Genomic DNA, 22,421 nt, shown 5'->3' on the forward strand with positions numbered 1-22,421 from the left:
TAGAGAGAGGCCCCGCCCCCAGCCGCGCCCCGCCTCTTCCCCGTCCGGAACAGCCCTCGGCGGGTTGGGGCGGGGCAAGGCCCTCGCCACGCCCTCAAAAGGGGCGGGGTTTGACGGTGCCCCGCCCACCCCGCCGTTCCGACCCCCCCGCCGCCGCCCGGGGCTCCGTTCCCCCCCCCGCTGCCATTCGGCCCCCGGCCCCGGCCGCACCATGAGCCGCCTCCCGGCCCCGCCGCTGCTGCTGCCGCTGCTGCTGCTGAGCGGCCTGAACCGCCCGGCCACGGGGCAGGGACCGGCCCCGGCTCCGGCTCCGGCCCCCACCGCCCGCCCCAACGCCACCAGGTAACGGGGGGGACCGGGACACCCCCCCCCCCCCCACCGCCCCCCCTTTCCGGGGCACCGGGACCCCCCCGTGACCGCCCTCCCCATGTGCGTGCGTGTGTCCCTCCCCAGGCCGGTGTTCCTGTGCGGGGGGGACCACCGCGGGGAGTCGGGGTACATCGCCAGCGAGGGCTTCCCCCGGCACTACCCGCCCGGCCGCAACTGCACATGGACCATCACGGTACGAACCCCCCCCGGGGCACCCCAATCCCCCCCCTTGGGGCACCCTGACACCCCCCCGGGGCACCGAGAGCCCCCCCCTCGGGGCACCCCGACCCCCCCCCCCCTTGGGGCACCCTGATACCCCCCCACTTGGGGCACCCCGACCCCCCCGCTTGGGGCACCCAGACCCCCCCCCTCGGGGCACCCTGACACCCCCTCAGGGTGCCCCAATCCTCCCCCTCTTGGGGCACCCTGACACCCCCTCGGGGCACCCCGACCCCAATCCCCCCCCCCCTCGGGGCACCCAGAGCCCCCCCCCTTGGGGCACCCCGACCCCCCCCCTTGGGGCACCCAGAGCCCCCCCCGGGGTACCCTGACACCCCAACCCCTCCTGGGGGCACCCCCGAGTGTGTGTGTCCCCCCCATCCCCATGTCCTGCAGGTGGCTGAGGACAGGATGGTGGCACTGCCCCCCCCGTCCCCCCCCCCCAGGTCCCCCCGTCCCCCAGGACCGGGTGGCAACGCTCCCCTGCACCCCCACGTCCCCCCCACATCCCCAAGGGGTCGGGCAGTGACGTTCACCCCCGACATCCCCAAGACCCGGGCGGTGACACCCCCCCCCCCAATGTGTGCGCCCCCCCCCCATCCCCAAAAACCGGGTGCTGACGCTCCCCCCCGCTGTCCCCCCCGCAGGTCCCCGAGGGCCAGGTGGTGATGCTTTCCTTCCGCGTCTTCGACCTGGAACCGGACCCGCTGTGTCGCTTCGACTCGCTCTCGGTGTTCGGTGGCCACGGGCCGACGGCGCCGTTACTCGGCCGCTTCTGCGGCACCTTCCGGCCCGGGGCGCTGCTGGCCGCCGGCAACCGCATGCTGCTGCGCATGGAGAGCGACGAGGCCACCGCCGGACGCGGCTTCCTCGTCTGGTTCAGCGCCGGGCTGCCCCCCGCGAACGGTGAGGGCGGAGGGGGATGCAAATATGGGGAGGGGGGGCACCGCCGGCAGAGAGGAGGGACACCGCCACCACCACCCGCCCCCGAATACCGGGGACCCCCCTAAACCCTCCGTGGATGCCCCCAAACTTCGTAGAACCCCCTAAACCCCCATGGACCCCCCTGAAAGCCCTCATAGACCCCCCTCAAACCTCCCATGGACACCCCCCTAAACCCCTATGAACCCCCCTAAACCCCTCATAGACCCCCCTAAACCCCATGGATGCCCCTAAACCCCCATGAACCCCCCCCTAAACCCCATGGACCCCCCTAAACCCCTATGAACCCCCCCAAACCCCTCATAGACCCCCCTAAACCCCATGGATGCCCCTAAACCCCCATGAACCCCCCCCAAACCCCATGGACCCCCCTAAACCCCTATGAACCCCCCCTAAACCCCTCATAGACCCCCCTATGCCCCATGGACCCCCCTAAACCCCCATGAACACTCCTAACCTCATAGACCCCCCTCAAACCCCCCATGGACACCCCTAAACCCCTCATGGACCCCCCCTAAATCTCACAGACCCTCCTCAAACCCTATGGACACCCCCAAACCTCACAGACCCCCCTAAACCCCATAGCCCCCCCTAAACCCCCATGAACCCCTCATGGACACCCCTAAACCCCTCATGGACCACCCTAAACCCCATAGACCCCCCTAAACCCCCCTGAACCCCCCTGAAACCCCTCACAGACCCCCCTCAAACCCCCCCATGGACCCCCTAAACCTCACAGACCCCCCTCAAACCCCATGGACCCCTCCAAAACTCATGGACACCCCCCCAACCCCCCATGGACACCCCCAAACCCGATGGACCCCCCTCAAACCCCATAGCCCCCCCCCTAAACCCCCATGGACAGCTCCAAACCCATAGACCCCCCTAAAACCCCTCATGGACCCCCCCAAAAAATCCATACCCCCTTTAAAAACTCCTATGGACCCCCCCAAAACCCATAAACCCCCCCCCATGGACCCCACAGAGCCCCCCAAAAGCCCACAGCTGCCCCCCAAACCCCCATGGACCCTTCCTCAAAACCCCATGGCCCCCAAAACCCCCACAGAGCCCCCCCCCAGCCCCCCCAAACTCCCATAGACCCCTCCAAAACCCCTATGGAGCCCCCCACAACCCCATGGCCCCCCTAAAAGCCCCATGCCCCCCCTCCCAGCCCCCTCAAACCACTACGGAGCCCCCCCCAAACCCCCATAGCCCCCCCTAAAAGCCACATCCCCCCCAAAAAAAACCCCTACAGCCCCCCCCAAACCCTCATAGCCCCCCCTAAAAGCCCCTACCCCCCCAAACCCTCATAGCCCCCCCTAAAAGCCCCATGACCCCCCCCGTAAAGCCCCCAAACCCCCCCCCAAAAACCCCATAGAACCCTCCCAAACCCCCATAGCCCCCCTAAAACTCCCAATGCCCCCCCCCCCCAACCCCCCTCGCCCCCCCCCCCCCCCCCCAACCCAGCCCAACCCTCAGGACCTTTTGCAGGGCCCCCCCACGGACGGCGGCGTTCGGGGGTTAATAATAAACCCCATTTTTTCGGGGAGTCCTGGCACTATTTTGACGGTGAGTATGACCCCCCCCCCCCCCCCAAAAAAAAAGATATATATATCTAAAAACACCCCCGGGGGGGGGTCTTGCACCCCAAGAGTTCCTCCCCTCCCTTTCCTTCCTCCTCCTCCTCCTCCTGCGGTGGTTTTGGCATCGCCCCCCCATCATTATCCACCCACGAGACCTTTTTTTTTTTTGGGGGGGGGGGGGCGGGAAAGAAAGAACCTTCACCCTACCCCACAGCCACGTTTCGGGGGGCGGGGGGGGATCTCAGTGAGAGAGGAGATGCCGGCGGTGCGGGAAAATGGGGGGGGGGTGTTAAGATTTGGGGGTGACCCCCCTAAAATCTGATCCCCCCCCCCTTCCCCAGAGCACCAGTTTTGTGGGGGGCGGCTGGAGAAACCCCAGGGGAGCCTGAAGACGCCGAATTGGCCGGAGGAGAATTATCCCCCCGGAATCAGCTGCTCCTGGCACATCGTGGCACCCCCAGAAAAGGTTTTGTTTGGGTTTTTTTTGGGGGGGGGGGGTGTCTGGGGTTTGGGGGAGGTGTTGGGAGAATTTTAGACCTGATTTTTTTTTTTTTTTGGGGGGGGGGGGGGTTGTGTGTGTCGTCCCCCCCCCCATCCCACCCCCCGAAGGTGATCGAGTTGAAGTTCGGGAAGTTCGACGTGGAGCCGGACGCTCACTGCCGATACGACTACGTGGCTGTTTTTGAGGGGGGGGAGACGGACGACGCGCGGAGGGTGGGGAAGTTCTGCGGGGAGGAGACCCCCGGGTGAGGCAAACACACGCACCCCCCCCTCTCAGATTGGTGGGGACACCCCCCCCCCAAAAAAAACCTGCCTGAACCCCCCTCAAACCAGCCTGATGCATCCTCCCCCCCCCCCCCCAAACCTGCCTGACCCCCGCAAAAATCTGCCTGATCCTCACTAAAACCTGCTTGGCTCCCCCCAAAATCAGCCTGACCCCCCCCACAAAACCAGTCTGGACCCCCCCAAACCATCCTGACCCCCCCCCAAGCAACCTAGCGCCCCTCAAAACCAGCCTGACCCCGCAAACCTGCCTGAACCCCCTTCAAATCAGCCTGACCCCCCCCCCGAACCATCCTGACCCCCCCAACCAGAACTACCCACCCCCAACTGGCCTGATCCCCCCCCCAAAACCCAGCCTGATCCCCCCCCCAAAACCAGCCCAGCCCCCCCCAACAAGTCTGACCCCCCCCAACCATCCTGAAGCCCCACCAAAACCAGTCTGATTCCCCCAAAATCATCCTGAAGCCCCCCCAATCCTTCCTGCCCCCCCCAAAACCCCTTCTGGCCCCCCTCAATCCTTTCTGATCCCCCCACAACCCACCCTGGACCCCCCAATCCTTCCTACCCCCCCCAAAACCCACCCTGGACCCCCCCCAACCCCTTTCTGATCCCCCCCAAACCCCTTCTGATCCCCCCAAAACCCACCCTGGACCCCCCCCAACCCCTTTCTGACCCCCCCAAACCCTTCTGATCCCCCCCAACCCACCCTGGACCCCCCCCAACCCCTTCTGATCCCCCCAAAACCCACCCTGGACCCCCCAATCCTTCCTGCCCCCCACCCTGGACCCCCCCCAAACCCCTTCTGACCCCCCCAAACCCACCCTGGACCCCCCCAAACCCCTCCTGACCCCCCCATTTCCCCCCCCCCCCCCCCCAGCCCCATCCTCTCCTCCGGCCACGAGCTGCTGGTTCAATTCGTCTCGGACCTGAGCGTGACGGCCGACGGCTTCGCCGCCACCTACACCGTCAGGAACCGGGATCAGGCACCGGACCCCGGCACCGATCCGGCAAACCCCAAATCCAAGGGGGGTGGGAAGGGGAAACCTCTTCCCCCCCCCGGCCCTAAAACCGTGACACCGGCTGCCACTGTCACCGTCACCGCCACCCCCTGCCCCCAGCGATGCCGGCGTGCCGGGACGCTGCAAAGCAACTTCTGCGGCAGCGATTTCGGTGAGGAGCCCCCCAGCTAAAAAAAAGGGGGGGGGGGGGAGGCTGAGGCCCCCCCCAAAATGATGATATGGTGGCGGGGGGGGGGGAAGCTGAGGACCCACCCAAAAGGGGGAAAGGGGGAATGTGGCTGAGGATGCCCCAAAGATGGGGTACAGGGATGGTGGGGAACCCCCCCAAATGGGGTATGGGGAGGGAGAATAGCTGAGGACCCCCCAAAATGGGGGAACAGGGAAGGGGGGGGCAGAGGACCCCCCCAAAAAGGGGTATAGGGGTGGCAGAGGATGCCCCAAAGATGGGGTATGGGGAAGGGAATAGCTGAGGACCCCCCCAAAAATGGGGAAAGGGGGATGGCTGAGGACCCCCCCAACATGAGGGGGCAGGGAGGGGGGTGGCTAAGGCCCCCCCGCAAAGCTGGGGTATGAGGGGGGGGGATGGCCGAGGTTTTGGGGTGTCTCACACCATTCCCCCCCCTCCATGCCGGCAGTGCTGACCGGGACGGTGAAGTCGGTGTCACGGGGGCCCCCCCAGGAGCAGAGCTGGGCCGTGGTCTCCATCCTCAACCTCTACAAATCGGGGGGTCTGGGGGTACCCCAACCCGCCAAGGGGGCCACCCTGCGCCTCCAGCTGCCCTGTCGCCTCTGCCCCAGCCTCAAGAAAGGTGGGTGAACAATGGGTGGGCTGGGGGTGGGGTGTGTCTTTGCCCCCCCCCCCCCATATCCTGACAATCCCTTCCGAATCTTTTCCAGGCTCCAGCTACATCCTGATGGGGCGGGTGGGGGCGGACGGGGGGGCCGTGCTGCCCCCCGAATCCTTCGTTGTCCCGTACCGCCCGCAGCAGCAGCAGGTTTTGGGGAACCTCAGCAAGAGGCCGTGTCGGGAGAACCCCTGAGACACCCCCCCACCCCTCCCAAATTACGGACCCCCCACCAATATGCAAATAAAGGGCGCAGACACCACCCCCACCCCCCCATTCCCCTGCCACGTGTCGGGGTGGATGCGAGACCCCTCCCTCTTTAAAAACTGCGGTGAGGCTCCTTTAAGAACAGCCAAGGGGGCGGGGTTTGAGGGTTGGGGGCGGAGCCTGCTGGCAGACGGAGGAGGGGCGGGTGGCCTGGGGATAAGGGTGTGGGGGCGTGGCCTCCCTTTCAGGGGCGTGGTCTCCGGGAAGGGGCGTGGCCTCACATTGGGGGTGTGCGTGCATCGAGGGGGGCGTGGTCTCCGGGCAAAAATGTGTGGAGGGAGACGGGGTGGGGGCGTGGCTTCCAGCAGGGAGGTGGAGAGAGGGGCGTGGTTTCTGCCAAAGAGGCGTGGCTCTGGTTTATAAATGGAAAAGGGGCGTGATCTCGTGTTTATATGGTAGGGAAGGGGCGTGGTCTCCGCCTGGGAGGCGGGGAAAGAGCGTGGCCGCCAGCAGAGGGGGCTGAAGTTGAGGAAGAGGCCACGGCGGTAGGCGCTGAGGCTGCTGACCCAGCCGGGGAGCCTGGGGAAGGGTTGGCCGAGGGGTGAGGAGCTGCCTGCGGGGTCCCCTCGGGGCCAATGGAGTCCCCAGTGTTCCTTGGTCTCGCTGCTGGTTGGGGACTGAGTGGGGGGCAGTGACGGGGCGGGGGGGGGGGTAGCACGGGGGGGGGCAGACAGGGACAGGGCCTGTTTGGGGACAGTCATAGGGACCCCATCCATTCTCCTCCACCCCATCCATCTTTCTCCACCCTGCCTGCTATCCCAGCAGCTTCACCGTCACGTCCTGGTCCATGTCAGTCAGATGCTGGTGGCAATGGCGGTGAGGAGCCCGGCAGGGGGAAGAGGGGCCGAGGGCTGCTCGGCCTCGGGGCGCGACCCATGTACGCCATGCCGAAGCTTGGCCTGGCTGCTGGCAGAGCCCGCCTACTTCACACATCAGTCTTCGCTGGCATAGGTCAGGAGGGCTGTCAGTCTCCTTCCCCTGAGGTGATGCTGCCTCTGATTGGCTGCCTGGGCTGTCACTCTGCCCTGGTTTGGGGCCCGCCCTTCACCTGAGGTGATGCTCTCTCTGATTGGCCGCCTGGGCTGTCAGTCTGCCCTGCTGTAATGCCCGCCCTTTACCTGAGGTGATACTTTCTCTGATTGGTTGCCTGAGGGGTCAGCCCCCCCCCCGCCCATTGCCCACCCTCCCCTGAGGTGATGTGTCCTCTGATTGGCCGTCTGGGAATTCCCCCCCTTGCTCCTCCCATGGGTCAGACAGCTTGTCAATCATCCATGTGCCGCTCTCCTGCCAGGCGTGATTGGTGGAGCCGGCATGCCCCGCCCCCGCACGTTACCCGGCTTCTTTGACTCGTCCCACCTGTCCCGTAGGCCTCGAAGCTTCATTGGTTGGTTACATATCAATCGTATGCCTTGCTCCAGCCTCCTCAAATGCGATTGGCTGTCCGGGGTCGAGACTCCCCATAGACTTCTGGGCGGACGTTGCCAGGCGACTAGCTCCGCCTTCTCACTTGCGATTGGTGGAGATCTGTAACCCTCTCCTTTCCAGTCTCTACGCTGGGATTGGCTGCGGCCCGACAGAAACCCCGCCCCTACTCGAAGGCGATTTGTCCTTCCCCCTACCCACATCAGAATAAACTTCACTTCCGCTTTTTTTTACCCCCTCCGGCCACACCCCCTCCTCCTCCTCTGCCCTCTCCGGTTGGCCGCCTCCCCGCGCCCCTCTCGTTCTGATTGGCCGCGACGCTTCCCCGCCCACTCGAGGGGCCGCCTCCCCGCGCTGCTGCGGCCGGGCGCTCAGTTGAGCAGCAGCGTCCGCGGTGAGCGGAGCTCTTCCTGTGTGTCGTCCCCCCCCCCCCCCCCCCCCCCCCCCCCCCGCCGCCGAGGCCCCGCGATGGCGGGGGGCGAAGCGGGGACCATGACGGCGGAACTACTTCTACCGCCGCTACCTCCATCGCCGCCTCCCGGAGGAGCCGGTACGGAACGCGCTCTGGAAGAAGCAGCGGCCTCCGGTACCCTCAGCCTGGCTGGCCGCCGCCTTCGCGCTTTCCCGGTAGCCGCGGCGCGGCGGTGGGACCTCAGCGATACCACGCAGGCCGGTGAGACCACACCGCCTCGTTCCCTAGCCACGCTCCCGGGCACCCCTGGCCACGGCCCTCCCGGGGTCCCGGTCCCACCCCCCCCGCCCCGTAGCGGCTCCACAGCCCCCCCCAGTTCCCGGTGGGGTCCCCGGTGCCGCCTGGCTCCCTCCCCGTTCCCAGAGGGGGGTCCCCGGTGCCTCCTCCCCCCCGCCCATGCCGGGCTCTCAGCCCTGAACCCTCCCCCCTCAAGCTCCGCGGGAGTAGGACGGGGTTCTTCCCGCCGCCCGGGGGGGGGCCTTCGGGTTCCGACGCCTCCCCGGAAGCCAAAGGTTTGCCGAGTGTGCCGGAGGCCGGATAAACAAGGTGCCAGGGCGGGGAGAGCCGGCACGCCTGGTCCGGGCGGTCCGGCCTGCCTCAGTTTCCCCCCTCTCGGCATAATGCGGGGGGGGGGGGCACAAGCCCAGGAACCCCCCCACCCCCCCTGTCCCTCTCTTCAAGGCAGGGGGAGGGGGTGGGGAGCCGCCCCGCTGCTCTCGCTTCCCCTTTGGCTTCCCCTTCCGGGAGGGTTGGGGTGCCATCAGCCACCCCCCACCAAAACAGCCCTAAAAAGCGGGGGTTTGGGACCCCCCCCTCCCCCTCGATTTCAACCCCTTCTTGGGGGAGGGGGGGGGGCAGGTCGGGGTGCCCCTCGTTAGCAGCTCGTTACCATCCAGGCGGTCCCTGTCCCCTGCTCTGTTTGGGGCCTGGGGGTGGGGGGTTGGCTCTGCCCCATGGGGACCCCAGAGCACCCGGGGTGTGTGTGCGTCCCCGTGGCACTGGGCAGGGAGCAGGGGAGAACCGGGTGTCCCCTGTCCCTGGTGGCACCTGTCCCCAGGGGTGTCCATCCCAGTGGTGTCTGGTCTCTGTCCCCAGTGGTTTGTGGGGTCCCCTGTCCCTGGGGGTCCCGGTCCCTTGTCCATGAGGGTCCTCTGTCCCTCCCCATCCCTGAGGGTCCTTGTCCCCAGTGGTCCCCCATCCCTGAGGGTCCCTGTCCCCATCCCTGAGGGTCCTTGTCCCTGGTGGTCCCCCGTCCCTGAGGGTCCCTGTCCCCATCCCTGAGGGTCCCTGGTCCCCAGTGGTCCCCTGTCCCCATCACTCCCCATCCCTCATGGTCCCTGGTGGTCCCCACGCGTCCCCCGTCCCCACGCGTCCCCCGTCCCCACGCGTCCCCACGCGTCCCCCGTCCCCACGCGTCCCCACGCGTCCCCCGTCCCCACGCGTCCCCCGTCCCCGCAGACCTTTCCCGTAACCGTTTTGGGGAGGTGCCGGAGGCCGCCTGTCGCCTGGTTTCCCTCGAGGGGCTCAGCCTCTACCACAACTGCCTGCGCAGCGTCTCCCCCGCCATCGCCAACCTCCAGGCCCTCGCCCACCTCGACCTCAGGTACTGCCCTTCCCCGGGGAGGGGGGTGCACGTGCGCGTGGTGGGGGTGTCCGGCAGCACCCCGCCTTGCGCTGCCGCTTCATCCCTGCCTGCTCCCTGCCTGCAGTCGCAATCAGCTGACCTCGCTGCCCGCCTGCCTCTGCCTCCTGCCCCTCCGCGTCCTCAACGCCAGCAACAACCGGCTGGCGCAGCTCCCCGAAAACATCGGGGCGCTCAGCGCCCTGCGGCAGCTGGTGAGCGCAAAGGGGGGGCGGGGGGGGTACACGAGCAACATGGGGACACCCCCACCCCCCCTTCTTTTCGCTGTCACCTCGCTTCGTTAACCCCCCACCCCCTCCCAGGATGTCAGTTGTAACGAGCTGCGGGCGCTGCCGGCCGGCGTGGGGCAGCTGAAATCTCTGCGGGATCTCAACCTCCGCCGCAACCAGCTCACCGTGCTGCCCACAGGTGGGTTGGGGGAGAGGGAATTCGGGGAGGGGTCCCCCACTTTGAGGGGGGGGGGATCCCTGTTAACCCCCCATGACCCTCTGTTCCCCCCCAGAGCTGTCGGAGCTGCCCCTCGTCCGTCTCGACTTCTCCTGCAACCGGGTGGTCGCCATTCCCCGCTGCTACCGGCGTCTCCGGCACCTCCAAATCATCCTGGCTGATAACAACCCCCTCCAGTCTCCCCCTGCCCAGGTGAGGGGGAGGTCAGGGGGATGTGGGGGACCCCCCGGATCCCCCAAAAAACCCCATCTGACCCCCCCACCCCTCAGGTCTGCCTGAAGGGCAGAGTCCACATCTTCAAGTACCTCCACCTCGAAGCTGAGGCTGCCACCGCCACCCGGCCTCCCACCACATGGTAAAGGGGGGGTCTGAAAGAGGGGGTGCCCCCCCCCCCAAATTCCCCCCTCGGTGTTTTTTGGGGTGTCCCACCCCTTGTTTTTTACCCCCCCTCAGCCTCACGGACGAGCTCTGCCCCCTCCGGCAGCGCGGGGGGTTGGACTCCGGCTTCAACAGCGTCGACAGCGGCAGCAAGCGGTGGTCCGGCAACGAGGTGGGGTTTGGGGTGCGGGGGGGGGGGAAGGCGTTGGAGGGGTCTTGGGGTGCAGTGGGGGGGTGTTTGGGTGCCCCCCACCCCAACTCCTACCCCCTTCCATCCCTTTTTCCCCCTCCCCCCTCCACAGTTTCAGTCTACGGATGAGTTTTCGGAGCTGCCCCGGCAGCACAGGGAGAAGCGCAGCGGGGCAGGTGAGTGGGGTGGGGACCCCACGGGGCAGGGGGCTGACGTCACCCCCCAGGACCTGACGTCACCCCTTGGGGACCCGATGTCACCCCCCAGGACCTGATGTCACCCCTTGGGGACCTGACGTCACCCCCACTCTCCCCACGGCCGGCGACAGCGACCCTGAGCAGGTCGACTTCATCGAGGGCAGCCTGACCGGGGAGGAGGAGGAGGAGACCCCGCTTGAGGTGACAACAGCATCCCCAACCCCCCCAGATTTTGGGGACCCCGTGGGACCCCCCCAAACTCCCTTTACTCCCCCCAGGAGCAGCAGGACTCGGCCCTGAGAGGTGACGCTATGGAGAAAGTGCCTGGTGGCAGGTGAGCGTTGGGGGGGGGGGGACACACACGCTGCCTGGGGAGGTTTTGGGGGGGTCGGGGGGTTTTGGGGGGCCCTGCTGACCCCCCCCCCCGTTTCCCCCCCCAGGGTGGTCCCTGTCCCCTGGCAGGGGGAGGGGGCTGGGGAGGGGCGGCGGCGCCCCGAGATCCTGCAGCTCTGGCAGGAGAGGGAGAGGAGGCAGCAGGCGAGGAGGAGCCGGGGGCTGGAGCAGAGGGACAGGTACGGGATTGGGGGGGGGGACGGGGATTGGGGCTCAGGGACGGGGATTGGGGCTCAGGGACGGGGATTAGAGGGGTTTGGGGGGGACAGGGTTTGGGGGGGACAGGGTTTGGGGGGGACAGGGTTTGGGGGGGACAGGGATGGGGATTAGGGGGGTTTGGGGGGGGACGGGACAGGGATTAGTGGGCAGGGATTGGGATTGGGGGGACAGGGATTAGGGCTCAGGGATGGGGATGGGGGGGTTTGGGGGGGACGGGACAGGGATTAGTGGGCAGGGATTGGGGGGATTGAGATTTGGGGGGGACAGGGATTAGGGAATTGGGGATGGATTAGGGGGAGTGGGGAATTGGGATACAGGGATTGGGGATTTGGGGCCAGGGTTGGGAGTTAGGGATGAGATTGGGGACGAGGGCAGGTGGGTTTTGGGGGGGGGTTGGGGGTGCGGGCGAGGATTTGGGGGGGACGATGGATTGGGGAGGGGGGCTGTCACAGTGTTCCCCCCCAGCTTCCTGCGAGCGGCTGCCAAAGCCCCCCCGGCCCTGGCTGCTCCCCCCAGGTGAGTGTCCCCTGTCCCCCCCCCCAAATCCCTGTCGTCATCCCCCCCCCCGAACACCGGGGTCCCTCCTGACATGGCGGGGGGGCCGCTCTCCCCCCCACAGTGCCCAGCCGGAGCCCGGCACCGTCTCGCCGCGACAGCAGACGACGATGGCAGTGAGTATTGGGAAGACCTTGTTAATTAGCTCAGTGCTAATTAATGAGGCTGTTAATTACCCCCCCCCCTCCCTTCCTGCTGCTATTCCAGGGCCCAGACGAAGCCCCCGCCCCCCCCTCGGCCCCCCACGCCACCCCCAAACCCTCCAGCTTCCTCTTCCGCTCCTCCTCCCGCAGCGCTGTCACCAAACCAGGTAGGACACGTGTGTCCCCCGCCTCCGCGTCCCCTCGTGTGTGTCCCCCGCTCCGTGTGACCCCCCCAAATTTCCACCCCACAGCCCCCCCATCCCACAACGCCCCCCCGGACCCCGACGAGCGGGAGCTGATCGCCGAGATGCGCCAGGTAACGAGGTGTGGGGGGCGTGTCCCCCCCCAATTCTTTTTTTTGAGGGGGTTTAAGTGATCGTATCCCCCTCAGTTTTTTTGGGGGGTGTCTTTATTTTGTGGGGGGGTCCCCCCCTTTTTTTTTTTTTTTTTTTTTTTGGCAGAGCATCGAATCGCTGCTGCAGCTGCGGCTGCCGGAGGAGCTGGGGGAAGCGCTGAGCGACGGGGAGCTGCTCTGCCGCCTGGCCAACCGCCTGCGCCCCCGCCTCGTCCCCTTCATCCACGTCCCCTCACCTGCCGCCGTGAGTGACCCCCCCCCCCCAAAAAAAAACCCCTTTTCCCCCCCAAAACCCCCCGCTTCACCCCCCTTTTTTTTTCTATTCCCCCCCAAGCCCAAGCTGAGCCCTGCCAACAGCCGCAGGAACGTGGAGAGTTTCCTGGACGCTTGCCGGCGCGTGGGGGTCCCCGAGGTACCGTGTGGCTTCTTTTCGGGGGGGGGGGGGGGGGGGGGGTGGGTTAATTGGGGGGGGGGGGGGGTCCTACGGTGCTTCTCCGCTGATGTGGGACCCCCCCTGCCCTCAGGTGAAGCCGCCCCCTCCCCGGCGTCCCCCCCCCGGGCTCCTCGCTGGCTTCGCCCTCTTCTACGGCCTCGTCATGGCGTTGCTTTACACGGCTTATCGCGCTCTCTTCGGCTGCTGAGGCGGGGGGGGGTCCCCATGATTTAGGGAACCCCCCCCAACCCTGGGGGGAGCCCCCCCCCCCCCCAAAGCTGCCCCCCCCCTCCCCGCCTTACCCCCTCCTCTCTCTCTTTGTGCCTTAATGTTGGGGAAACTGAGGCAGGGATGGGGGGGTGGGGGGGCTGAACCCCCTTTACCCCCCCCCCGGGGGGGTGATACCCCCTCCTTTAATTATTATTATTATTAATTATTAGAATTATTCTAATGAATTATTATAATTAATTATTCTAATTATGAAGACTGCCCCTAAATTATATTTGATATATACGTACCTACAGGTGGTGTGTGAATATTGGGTGGGGGGGCGGGGCTCAAAACTTGGGGGGGCGGGGCTCAGCCCCTCCCCCCCCGCCGCTGCGCAGCTCTTTGTCCGTTTTTGCCCTTTCTGTGCCCAAAAAGGGGATGCTGCGTCCCCTCCCCCGCTATGCTGTGTGCCCCCTCCCCCTCGTTAAGCCCCTCCCCCTGATTAAGCCCCTCCCCCTCTCTTTGCCCCTCCCAGGCCGCCATTTGCCAGCCCCAGCACGTGCTGGAGGAGGAGAGCCTGGGCCCGCTGGCCCGAACCCTGCGGGGGCTGCTGGGGGTCGCCCCACTGCGGGACCCCCCCCCCGGGACCCCCTAATTTCACCCCCCCACACACATTGAGCCTCAACAAGGCCCCGCCCCCAGCACGGTCTCGGTTTTGTGATTGGTTGAGGGGAGCGAAGCCACTGTGGTGCCGCCATTTTGGTTGAGGGCAAACCCTGGCTGCTTAGTCCCAGCGTGGAGGTGAAGCTGCAGGCGCCATCTTGGTTGGGGGCAGGCAACCATTGCCCTTAGGGTGGGGTATAGGGGTGGAGCCCTGGCAGCCATGTTGGTTGAGGGCACATAGGGTGCCTTTGGCCCCAGTGTGGGATAGGGTGGTGAGGCCTTGGGCACCATCTTGTTTGAGGGCAGGCAATGAGTAAGGGGGGGGGTGTGTGTGTCCTAGGGAGCCCGGGGCAGCCATCTTTACTGAGGGCAGCCCAGTAGTGGCAGTAAGGTAGAAGGCCTGTGTGGCAGCCATCTTTACTGAGGGCAAAGTCTTTCCAGCTCTCAGCTAGGGATGGGGGGCGGGCGGGGGGCATTAAGGGAGGCATTGAGACCAGAGCAGTTTCTATAGAATATATATTAGATATTGTAATATATCTCTCAAAAAAATAAAACCTGGTCCTGGAAGGCAAGGGAAGGGGGGGGGGGGGGAAGCATCCAGATGTTGGGGTCCCCTCTGAAATCTGAGGGGGGGGTGGTGGTCTAGTGCTCCCCCCCCTCCAGGCGACGGCAGCTATAGGAAGGGGTTTGTGGTCGGGTGCTTGATGCCGAAAGGGGCCGTCGGGGCCGGGACAGTCTGGGGGGGTGAAAGAGAGAAATTGGGGGAAAAATGGGGGGATCAGGGGCAAAAAGGGGGCTCAGGGCCCCCCCCATATTGTGCCACCCCCCCCCATCTCACCACAAAAGGGTTGGTGGAAGCTTTGGCAACGTTGAACCCACCAAAGGGTGAACCTGGGGGGGGAAGGGGGAGTCAGCGGGGGGAGGGGCAGGGTACCCCACTATTCCACACCCTCCTGGCCCCCCCCCCCCCCATGCTGGCTCTTACCATCAGCCTGGAAGGGGCTGGGGAACCCCCCGGGAACTGGGGGGGTGGTGAAAGCGGCACCTAATTGGGGGAGGAAAAGAGAGTTGGGGGCCCCCCCCACACCCCCAGTGTGGTCTGGGGGGGGGAGGTTGGGGGGGGGGGGGGTGTTGTCACTCACCAGCAGCAGGGCCATTGCTCTGGAAAGGGTTGGTGGAGGGTCGGGGGGCGGCAGGGGCTGTGAAGGGGTTGGTGTAGCCTGGGGAGGGTGGGGGGCACAGCCATCACCGTGGGGTCCCCCTCACTGGGGGGGGGTCCCAAGGGGGGTGTGTGAACCCCAACTTACCCCCGTAGGGCGGCGGGGGCAGCGCCGGGGGGGGCTGCAGGGTCCCGAAGAGGCTGGGGGGGGGTTGGGGGTGTAAGGAGGGGAAGGGGAACAGATTCTGCTCCCCCTCCCCCAGCCAGGTTGGGGGGTATTTTGGGGGGGGGGGGGTGGGGACATGGTACCTGGCTGAGGCTCCGCCCCCTGGGGGTGGGACAGAGGTGGCCCCACCCTGCACAGCGCTGCCCCCTGTGGGTGGGAGGGAGAGACGTGGCTGGGGGGGATGACCTGACACCCCAAAACCCCCTGTGACCCCCCCCGAAGGTGACGGGGGGGACCCCAGCCCCCTCCCCATTAATCCTGGGGGATCTCAGGGCCCCCCAAATCCTTCCCCATGAGCCCCAGGGGTACCCAGAGGTGGTGGGGGGACCCCAAACCCCCTCCCCGTTAATCCTGGGGTACCTGTGGGTGCAGGTGGGGTGTGGAAGGGGGGCGCAGCCCCCCCAAACGCAGACGCTCCCTGGCCGGCTCCGAAGGCATCGAAATTGGGGAAGGCAGCGTGGGGCTGGGCCGGGCCTGGGGGGTGGGGGAGGAAGACTCTGAGTCACCCCCACAGCCCCCCTGCGCTCTATGGTCAGCGCTGTCCCAGCCGGGCCCCTGTGCGGCCGCTCTAGCAGGTCAGCAGTCGTCCCAGAGACTCTATGGTTAAATTCCCCCCACTCCTCGGGGTGTTGTTCCCCCCCCCCCCCCAAAAAAAAAAACTCACCGGGGAAGGCGGCGAAGGCAGGTGCCGGTTGGGGGGTGGCGAAGGGATCCCCCCCGATATCAGCCAGGAGGTCGGTGCTGGCTTTCCGGGCCGGTTGTGGGGGGCGGTGGGGGACTGGGCGGGGCTGGGGGGGGGCACAGTGGGTGTCACAGGCTGCCCCCCCCCCGCATTGTGTCACAGTCATCCCCCCCCCCCCCCCCCCCGGTACAGTCTCACCTGCAGCAGCGTCCCCGCGTCCCCCAGGAGCGGCTGGGTGGGTGCCGGCTCTGTCGCAGCGGTTTGGGGGGGTTTTGCTTGCTCCAGCGCCACGTACCTGACCAGAGGAGGAGAAGGATGTCAGAAATATTTATTAGGGGACCCCCCCGCGACCCTGCGCTGCCCCCCCAACCCGTGCCCGCCCACCCCATTTCCCCCCCCCCCCCCCATACCATCGCTTTTTCTCGTATTTCTCCTGCAGAAACTCCTTCACTTTTTGGGGGTCGCGGGAATCGGGGAGCAGCGAGGTTCGGGGGTCAAAGGTGCCGAGCCAGACCCGCCGGCAGACCTGGGGGTGGGGGGAGACACGACACACATGGGGACACCGGGGGGGGGGGGTGGGGGGTAGCAGGGGGTGACACACACCCCCCCCCCCCCCAGCCCCCCCCCCCCCCACTGACCTCGTTGCCACGGGCCTGCAGGAAAAGCACCTCGGCTTCGGTGAAGGTGGTCATGGAAATGGACTTGACCCGGTGGGGGGGGTTCAGCCCCCGCCTTCAGGAAGGATTTGGGAGATCAATGCCCCCCCCCCCAGCCCCCAAAAAAGGGTTTTTCCCCCCCAAAGATTCGTTATCAAAGGTCCCACGGGGGTGACACATGTTTAGGCCACGCCCCTGCCCTGGAAGCTCCACCCCCTGCCGTGGGTGCAGCCAATCAGCAACTGCTGCTCCTCAGATTGGCTTGCTGTTCCTTGCCCCGCCCACAGCACCCCAGCTGACCCCGCCCCACGGTTCTGGCCCCGCCCACAGCACCCACAAACAGCCAGTCCCACCCTGCCACTCTGGCCCCGCCCCCATCCTGGCTCCGCCCCCATCCTGGCCCCGCCCCCATCCTGGCCACGCCCCACTCCCAGCTCCTCAGAGCACCTGGCCCCGCCCCCCTCCTGGCCCTGTCCCAACCCTTCTGGCCCCGCCCCACTCCCAGCTCCCCAGAGCACCTGGCCCCGCCCCACCGTTCTGGCCCCGCCCCGCTCACAGCGCCCCGGAGCAGCCGGTGCAGACGAGGCTGCCCACGGTGATGTCCACGTAGGTGACGCCGCGCTGACCGCACTCGAAGCAGAGCCGGTTGGCTGGGGAAGCGCTCACCAACTCCCTCACCCGCCGGCACCAAACCTCAGCCTCTGCGTCCCGGGCTGCGCTTCCCTTCCTCGCTCCGGGGCCTCCACCAGGCCCCGGTCCCGGCCCGGGGCCGCCGCCGGCCGCCGCCATCGTCCCTCCCGTACCCGGTAGCGGCGCGCACTGCGCATGCGCAGCGCCACACCCCCCTCCTCCACCCCGCCCTCACAGCGCCGCGCAGGCGCGTTGGTCTCTGACTGGCCGCGCCTTGTGCTGCGCATGCGCCCAGCCAAAGCACCGCCCCGCTTCCCCCCCCCCCCCGGCACGTGCCCAACGGCGGCCGTCTCGCGCCCAACGGCTTTTCCCGCCCTTTCCAACGTTTTGTCACACACACACCCCCCCCCCCCCCCCCCCCAGCGCTTCCTCCCGCCCGCGGTAAGTGGAAACATCCTCATTTTTGGGACGTTTTCACACAAAGTCACTATTATTTCCTCCCCCACCACCCCAGGCGCAGTCTCTACGGCCCCGCCATGGTGTGAGGGGACGGGGTGGGGGGGGGTTTCAGCCCCCTCATTGAGGTCCGTGGTCCCCCCCCCCTCCTTCCCTCACCTCAGGCGAGCGCTTCCAGCTGCTTCTCTCTTTTAATAGTGCACAGAACCACATTACAAAAGACCCCCCCCCACTTTGCTTCCCCCACCACCACCCCCCGCGCTCCCCAAATTCGGGGCCACCCCCCGGACCCCGCGGGGACGAAGGCAATTCTGGTAACGGGGAGGGGGGGGGGGGACGACACACGAGGCACAGAGGGGCTGGGGGGGGCCCAGGGAGGGGTCGGGGGGGCCCTTTGTCCCCCCCCAATGGTACATCCCCCCCCTAAAATCCCAGGGGAGACCCCCCCGCCTCCCCTCGCACCCCCCCACAGGCCGCACCGCGGACCCCCGGAGCCAAATCCCCTCCCCAGACCCTGCTTGACCGTGGATGCACCCCCATAAATACCCCCCACCCACGCCACCCCTCCCATAAATATATTTGCAAAGCAGTTACAGCACCCCCCTTTTCTGGGGGGCTGGACCCCCCTTTAATGGGGGCTCTACCCCCCTTAATTAGAGGCTTGACCTCCCCCCTTACCGGGGGGCTCTACCCCCCTTTATTGGGGGGACCCCCCCTTTATTATGGGGGTGTTACCCCCTTATTGGGGGACTCGATCGTCTCTTTACGGCGGGGCCTCTCCCCCTTCTTTATGGGGGGCCCTTGCCCTTTACCCTGGGGGGGGTCTCCACCTTCTCTCCCTCATTTTGGGGGGGGGGGGATCATGCCCCCCCTTTTTATTTAGAGAGGGGCTTAACGTACCATAAATACACCCCCCCCCACCAATCCTCCCCCAACCCGGCACAGCCGTGTCGTGCCCCCCCCTTCGATTTAGGACCCCCCCACTCGATTTAGGAGCCCCCCCCTCGATTTTGAGGACCCCCTCTAGTTTTGAGGGCCCTCCCAGTTTTGGGATCCCTTCCCTTTTAAAAGACTCAACTTCCATTTTAGGGACCCTCCCTAATTTTAGGAACACCCCCCTCGCTTTTAGGACACCCCCTCCCCCCTTCATTGTGAGGGGGGTAAGATTTGGGGGGGGGGGGGAAGGTTTTTACAGAGATGCTCCAGGCACCCCGGGGGGGGGGGGTCAGATAGCGGTGTCCCAGAGCACGGCGTGGGGTCGTCGGGCAGGGGGGGTCCCAGGGGGGGGCGGAGGGGGGGGTCTCCCCTCAGGCGCTGCCCCCCCCCTCCAAGAAGGGGGGGCGGGAAGGGGGGGCAGGCTGTCCTGCTTACAGAGCCCCCCCCCCCTCCCCGTCCCCCCCTGGCCTTGATCTCGGTGCAGACGCAGCGTTTGCGGTCGATCACCTCCTGCAGCTGCCCGTCCCGCGGGCGGGGGGGGGCCGGACCCCCCCCGGGACCCCCCCCAATTCCTGGGACCCCCCCAGATAAAGGACGAGGAACTGGGGGACCCCGAGGAAACGGGGGGGCCCCGGCTTGGCGCACTCCCGACGTGGATGCCGAGCGACCCAGGCGGTGCCCCCCGGGGAGGTCTGGGGGGGGGGAAGACAGGGGGGTGTCAGGGGGACACGGTGGCCCCCCCCGTCACCCCACACCGTGTACCCCCCCCCGCAGTGTCCCCCATGTCCCCCCTCGGGCTCTGTGCCCCCCCCATGTCCCCACGTCCCGTCAGTGTCCCCGTGTCCGTCCCCCCCCCCCCAGGCTCTGTGACACCCCCCCCCGCAGTGTCCCTAATGTCCCCCCCCAGGCTCTGTGCCCCCCCCCCCCGTGTCCCCACGTCCTGTCAGTGTCCCCGTGTGTCCCCGCCCGGCTCTCTGACACCCCCGTGTCATGTCGTCCCCCCCCCCCGTGTCCCCATGCGTCCCCTGGGGCTCTGTGACCCCCCCCGGTGTGTGGGCGTGTGTGTGTGTCCCCCCCCCCCCGTGTCCCCCACCTGTGGGCCGGCCGCAGGCAGGGAAGGTCTGGCAGGGGAGGGGCAGCCCCGGCCGCCCCCGCGGTCCCTCTGCTCGTACCGGGATCCCCGAGGGGGGGGGAGCCGCCCCTCCCCGCTCCTCCCGGGGGGGCTCCGACGCCTCTGAAGGGGGGGGGGAGTGGTGTCAAAGGTCAGCCCCGCCCAGGGGGTGTGCCCCCAAATTCGCCCCGCCCCCCCCACCCTCAAACTCACTCTCTGCCTCTTTCCCGCGGCGAGGGGCGGCTCCGCCCCCCCAACGAGGGTGAGGCTCGTCCTCGCGGAGAGGGGCGGTGCTTGCCGTCGTCCCGCCCCCCCGCAAGCTGTCATAGGCGGGGGGCCGCTTCCCCGGGGGCGGGGCCTCGGGGGCGGTAGCAGGAAGAGGGAGGGGCAAAGGCCCGAGCCCCGCCCCTCCCCGCTCTCGCCCCGCCCCTCCCGCCGCCGGGTGGGGGTGGGGGAGGGGGGTGGAGTGGCTGCGCGCGCGGGCGGGGGGGGGCGGCTCGCGGCGGGGGAGGGGCAGGCGCGAGCCCTCGGGGGGAGCGGCCAGCAGGGGGGGGCGGGGGGCCAGGAGGTTGGGGAAAGGGGGGGGGATAGGGGCGGGGCCGGCGAAAGGGGCGTGGCTGATGGGGAAAGGGGCGTGGCCCACGAAGGGGGTGTGGCCGGGGAAGGGGGCGTGTCCTCCCCCCTCCGGCCCCGCCCCCCCCGCGGGGAGGGGGCAGCTCATCTCCTCGTAAATGGCCTCGGGCTCCTCGGGGGGAGGGGGGGGAGCGCCCCCCCCCCCCGCCGGGGGTCCCCCCCTCCCCCTCCAGCCCCCCCCCGCCGGGCGTCCCCCACCATCTCGATGTAAACGGGCTCCTCCACATCGCTGCCGCCCCCCCCCGCCCCCCCCGCGCAGACGGGGGGGGCGGGGGGGGGGCCCGGCTGCCAGGCGGGTCTGGGGGCTGCGGGAGGGTTTCGGGGGGGGCGTCTGCCGCACGCAGGACCCCCGGGGGGTGCCTGGGGGGGGGAGAAACAGGGGGTGTCGGGGGGATGGGTAGCACCCCCTCTCTGCCCCACAGCACCCCAAAAAGCCCCATGCCCCTGCCCTGCCCTGTAACCCCCCCATAGCCTCCCAGCCCCCCGTAACCCCCCCCGACACCCCATAACCCCCCAGCCCCACCTCCCCATGGCACCCCAAAACCCCCATCAACCCCCCCAGCCCCCCATAACCCCCCAGCCCCCCCATTTCTGTCCCACAGCCCCCCCCAATAACCCCTCCACTCCCCCCAAACCCCCCATAAACCCCTGGCACCCCAAAACCCCCAAGTCCCTGAACCCCCCCACCCCCCACAACCCCACAGCCCCCCCATTTCTGCCCCACAGCCCCCCCCATAACACCCCCCCTCCCCCCGACACCCCCACTCACCCCCCCTCTTGGCAGGGGGCGCCTCGAGTCCCCGCCCCTCGGGGGGCCCCAGGCGGGGGGGGCCGGGGGGCCGGGGGGGGCCCCCGGTGTCGGGGATCCCCACAGCGTGGCAGGAGAGGGAGCGGGGGGCCATGCCGGGGGCGGGGGGCCGGGGACCCCGCTCCTGGGGGGCCGGGAGCGTCAGGAACCCCACGCGCAGGGGCCGCCGCAGGGACCCCCCCTCCCGCGACTTGGAGGCCCTGGGGGGGGGGGGGGAAACGGACACAATGGGGGGAGTGTCAGGCAGACTCCAAAATTTGGGGAGCCCCCATCCCCCTGGCGCCCACCTTGTTGGGGGGGGGGGGGAAGGCACCATAAAATAGATGGGGACCCCCCCCCAGCCCACAGCTTGGCTGCCTGGGGGGGGGGTCAGTGGGGTGGGGGGTGGGGTCAGTGGGGTGATGGGGGGGTCTGTGGGGTGGGGGGGGTCAGTGGGGTGATGGGGGGGTCAGTGGGGTGCAGCCCCCCCCCCCCAGGCCCCCCGTGATGCTCCCTGCCCACCCTGGGGGGGGGTTACAGGGCGCAGGGAGGGGACCCCAACCCCCCCCCCCCCCGACCCCACCTTGTCCCCTTGGGGGAGGGGGGGGTTATGGGGTGCAGGGGGGGGGGGATACCCCGCCCCACCCCCGCCGTGCCCCCACCCACCCCTTGCGTGTCTCCTCCTCGCGGGGGGGGCGCCAGTCGGGGCGGCCTTTGCGCTGCAGCAGGTTCATGGCGGCGGCCGCTGGGGGGCGCTCTTCCCCCAGCCGCAGGAAGGCGGCGGCGGCGGCGGCCAGCTCCGACCGCTGGGGGGCGCTCATCCCTGGGGGGGGGCACCGGGGGTGGGGGGGGGTCCCTCTGCCCCCCCCGCCTCCATCACCCTGAGGGTGCTGCCCCCCCCCCCCCCCTCCGCACCCCGACACCCCCCCCCCCCCCCGGCCCCGCCGTTACCTGTCGCTCCGGTGTTTTTGTCGGGGGGGGGGGAGGGGGGCGCGCCCGGGGAGGGGGGGGGGGGGAAATTCCTCCAGTGCGCCCCCCCCCCCCCCCCCCCCCCCCCCACCCCCCCCGGGGCCTGGGCGGGGGCTCACGGGGGGCGGCGACCCATGGCGGGGCTCTAGCGGCCTGCAAAGGGCGGGGGGGGGGAGGGTTAACGGGGAGGGACACGGTGCTCACATTCCCACGCCCATCCTCCCGGTGCGCCCCCCCCCCCTCCCCTCCTCCTCCCGGTGCCCCCCCCCCCCCCTCCACGTACCGGCCGCTCCCGCCTCCCGCCCGCGCCGCTCCATGGCGCTGACGCAGCGTCCGGGCTAGGCGGGAGGGGCCGGAGGAGAGGGGGGGGTGGGGGGTGGTGTGCGCGAGGCGGTGGCACCGCCCCCTAGCGGCGCGGAGGACTGCGCGC

The 22,421-nt window shown here is 68.3% G+C and overlaps 4 protein-coding genes across 7 annotated transcripts; 2 read left to right on the plus strand and 2 right to left on the minus strand.

Annotated features, from left to right (window-relative positions):
* Positions 1–120: 120 nt before the first annotated feature.
* On the plus strand, positions 121–6,086 carry PCOLCE (procollagen C-endopeptidase enhancer). Its single transcript, XM_054806708.1, has 8 exons — positions 121–342; positions 454–562; positions 1,236–1,494; positions 3,455–3,579; positions 3,723–3,859; positions 4,774–5,066; positions 5,551–5,724; positions 5,813–6,086. Exons 1-8 carry the CDS (start codon positions 212–214, stop codon positions 5,953–5,955), a joined length of 1,371 nt encoding a protein of 456 aa, XP_054662683.1. The 5' UTR covers positions 121–211; the 3' UTR covers positions 5,956–6,086.
* Positions 6,087–7,828: 1,742 nt separating this feature from the next.
* LRCH4 (leucine rich repeats and calponin homology domain containing 4) lies at positions 7,829–13,790 on the plus strand. 2 transcript variants are annotated; one of them, XM_054806705.1, is made up of 18 exons: positions 7,829–8,122; positions 9,380–9,524; positions 9,631–9,757; positions 9,866–9,971; positions 10,066–10,202; positions 10,280–10,365; positions 10,464–10,560; positions 10,691–10,754; positions 10,846–10,976; positions 11,054–11,109; positions 11,216–11,347; positions 11,853–11,903; positions 12,007–12,058; positions 12,150–12,252; positions 12,337–12,401; positions 12,547–12,684; positions 12,775–12,852; positions 13,619–13,790. In XM_054806705.1, the coding sequence occupies exons 1-18, from the start codon at positions 7,918–7,920 to the stop codon at positions 13,736–13,738; spliced, it is 1,893 nt and encodes a 630-aa protein (XP_054662680.1). In that variant the 5' UTR covers positions 7,829–7,917; the 3' UTR covers positions 13,739–13,790. The 2 variants fall into 2 exon arrangements, with proteins under 2 accessions (XP_054662680.1, XP_054662681.1); XM_054806706.1 differs by lacking the exon at positions 13,619–13,790 and adding an exon at positions 12,965–13,302 and having other exon boundaries at positions 7,894–8,122.
* A 460-nt stretch (positions 13,791–14,250) lies between these two features.
* Positions 14,251–17,302, minus strand: AGFG2 (ArfGAP with FG repeats 2). 3 transcript variants are annotated; one of them, XM_054806709.1, is made up of 12 exons: positions 17,026–17,302; positions 16,452–16,545; positions 16,224–16,339; positions 16,012–16,108; positions 15,796–15,919; positions 15,492–15,605; positions 15,215–15,278; positions 15,054–15,106; positions 14,889–14,966; positions 14,732–14,791; positions 14,585–14,637; positions 14,251–14,482 (listed from the first exon to the last, which is right to left on the minus strand). In XM_054806709.1, exons 1-12 carry the CDS (start codon positions 17,256–17,258, stop codon positions 14,420–14,422), a joined length of 1,149 nt encoding a protein of 382 aa, XP_054662684.1. In that variant the 5' UTR covers positions 17,259–17,302; the 3' UTR covers positions 14,251–14,419. The 3 variants fall into 3 exon arrangements, with proteins under 3 accessions (XP_054662684.1, XP_054662686.1, XP_054662685.1); XM_054806711.1 differs by lacking the exon at positions 15,215–15,278; XM_054806710.1 differs by lacking the exons at positions 15,054–15,106; positions 15,215–15,278.
* A 632-nt stretch (positions 17,303–17,934) lies between these two features.
* LOC129197901 (neuronal tyrosine-phosphorylated phosphoinositide-3-kinase adapter 1-like) lies at positions 17,935–22,396 on the minus strand. Its single transcript, XM_054806707.1, is given in 8 exon segments — positions 17,935–18,948; positions 18,951–19,183; positions 19,585–19,725; positions 19,816–20,595; positions 21,005–21,243; positions 21,689–21,845; positions 21,974–22,144; positions 22,275–22,396. Coding segments are annotated over 6 exon segments (1,716 nt in total). The 5' UTR covers positions 21,844–21,845; positions 21,974–22,144; positions 22,275–22,396; the 3' UTR covers positions 17,935–18,780.
* Between the last annotated feature and the right edge of the window lie 25 nt (positions 22,397–22,421).

Source organism: Grus americana, chromosome 30 (assembly GCF_028858705.1).
Source record: "Grus americana isolate bGruAme1 chromosome 30, bGruAme1.mat, whole genome shotgun sequence".
Classification (NCBI taxonomy): Eukaryota; Metazoa; Chordata; class Aves; order Gruiformes; family Gruidae; genus Grus; species Grus americana.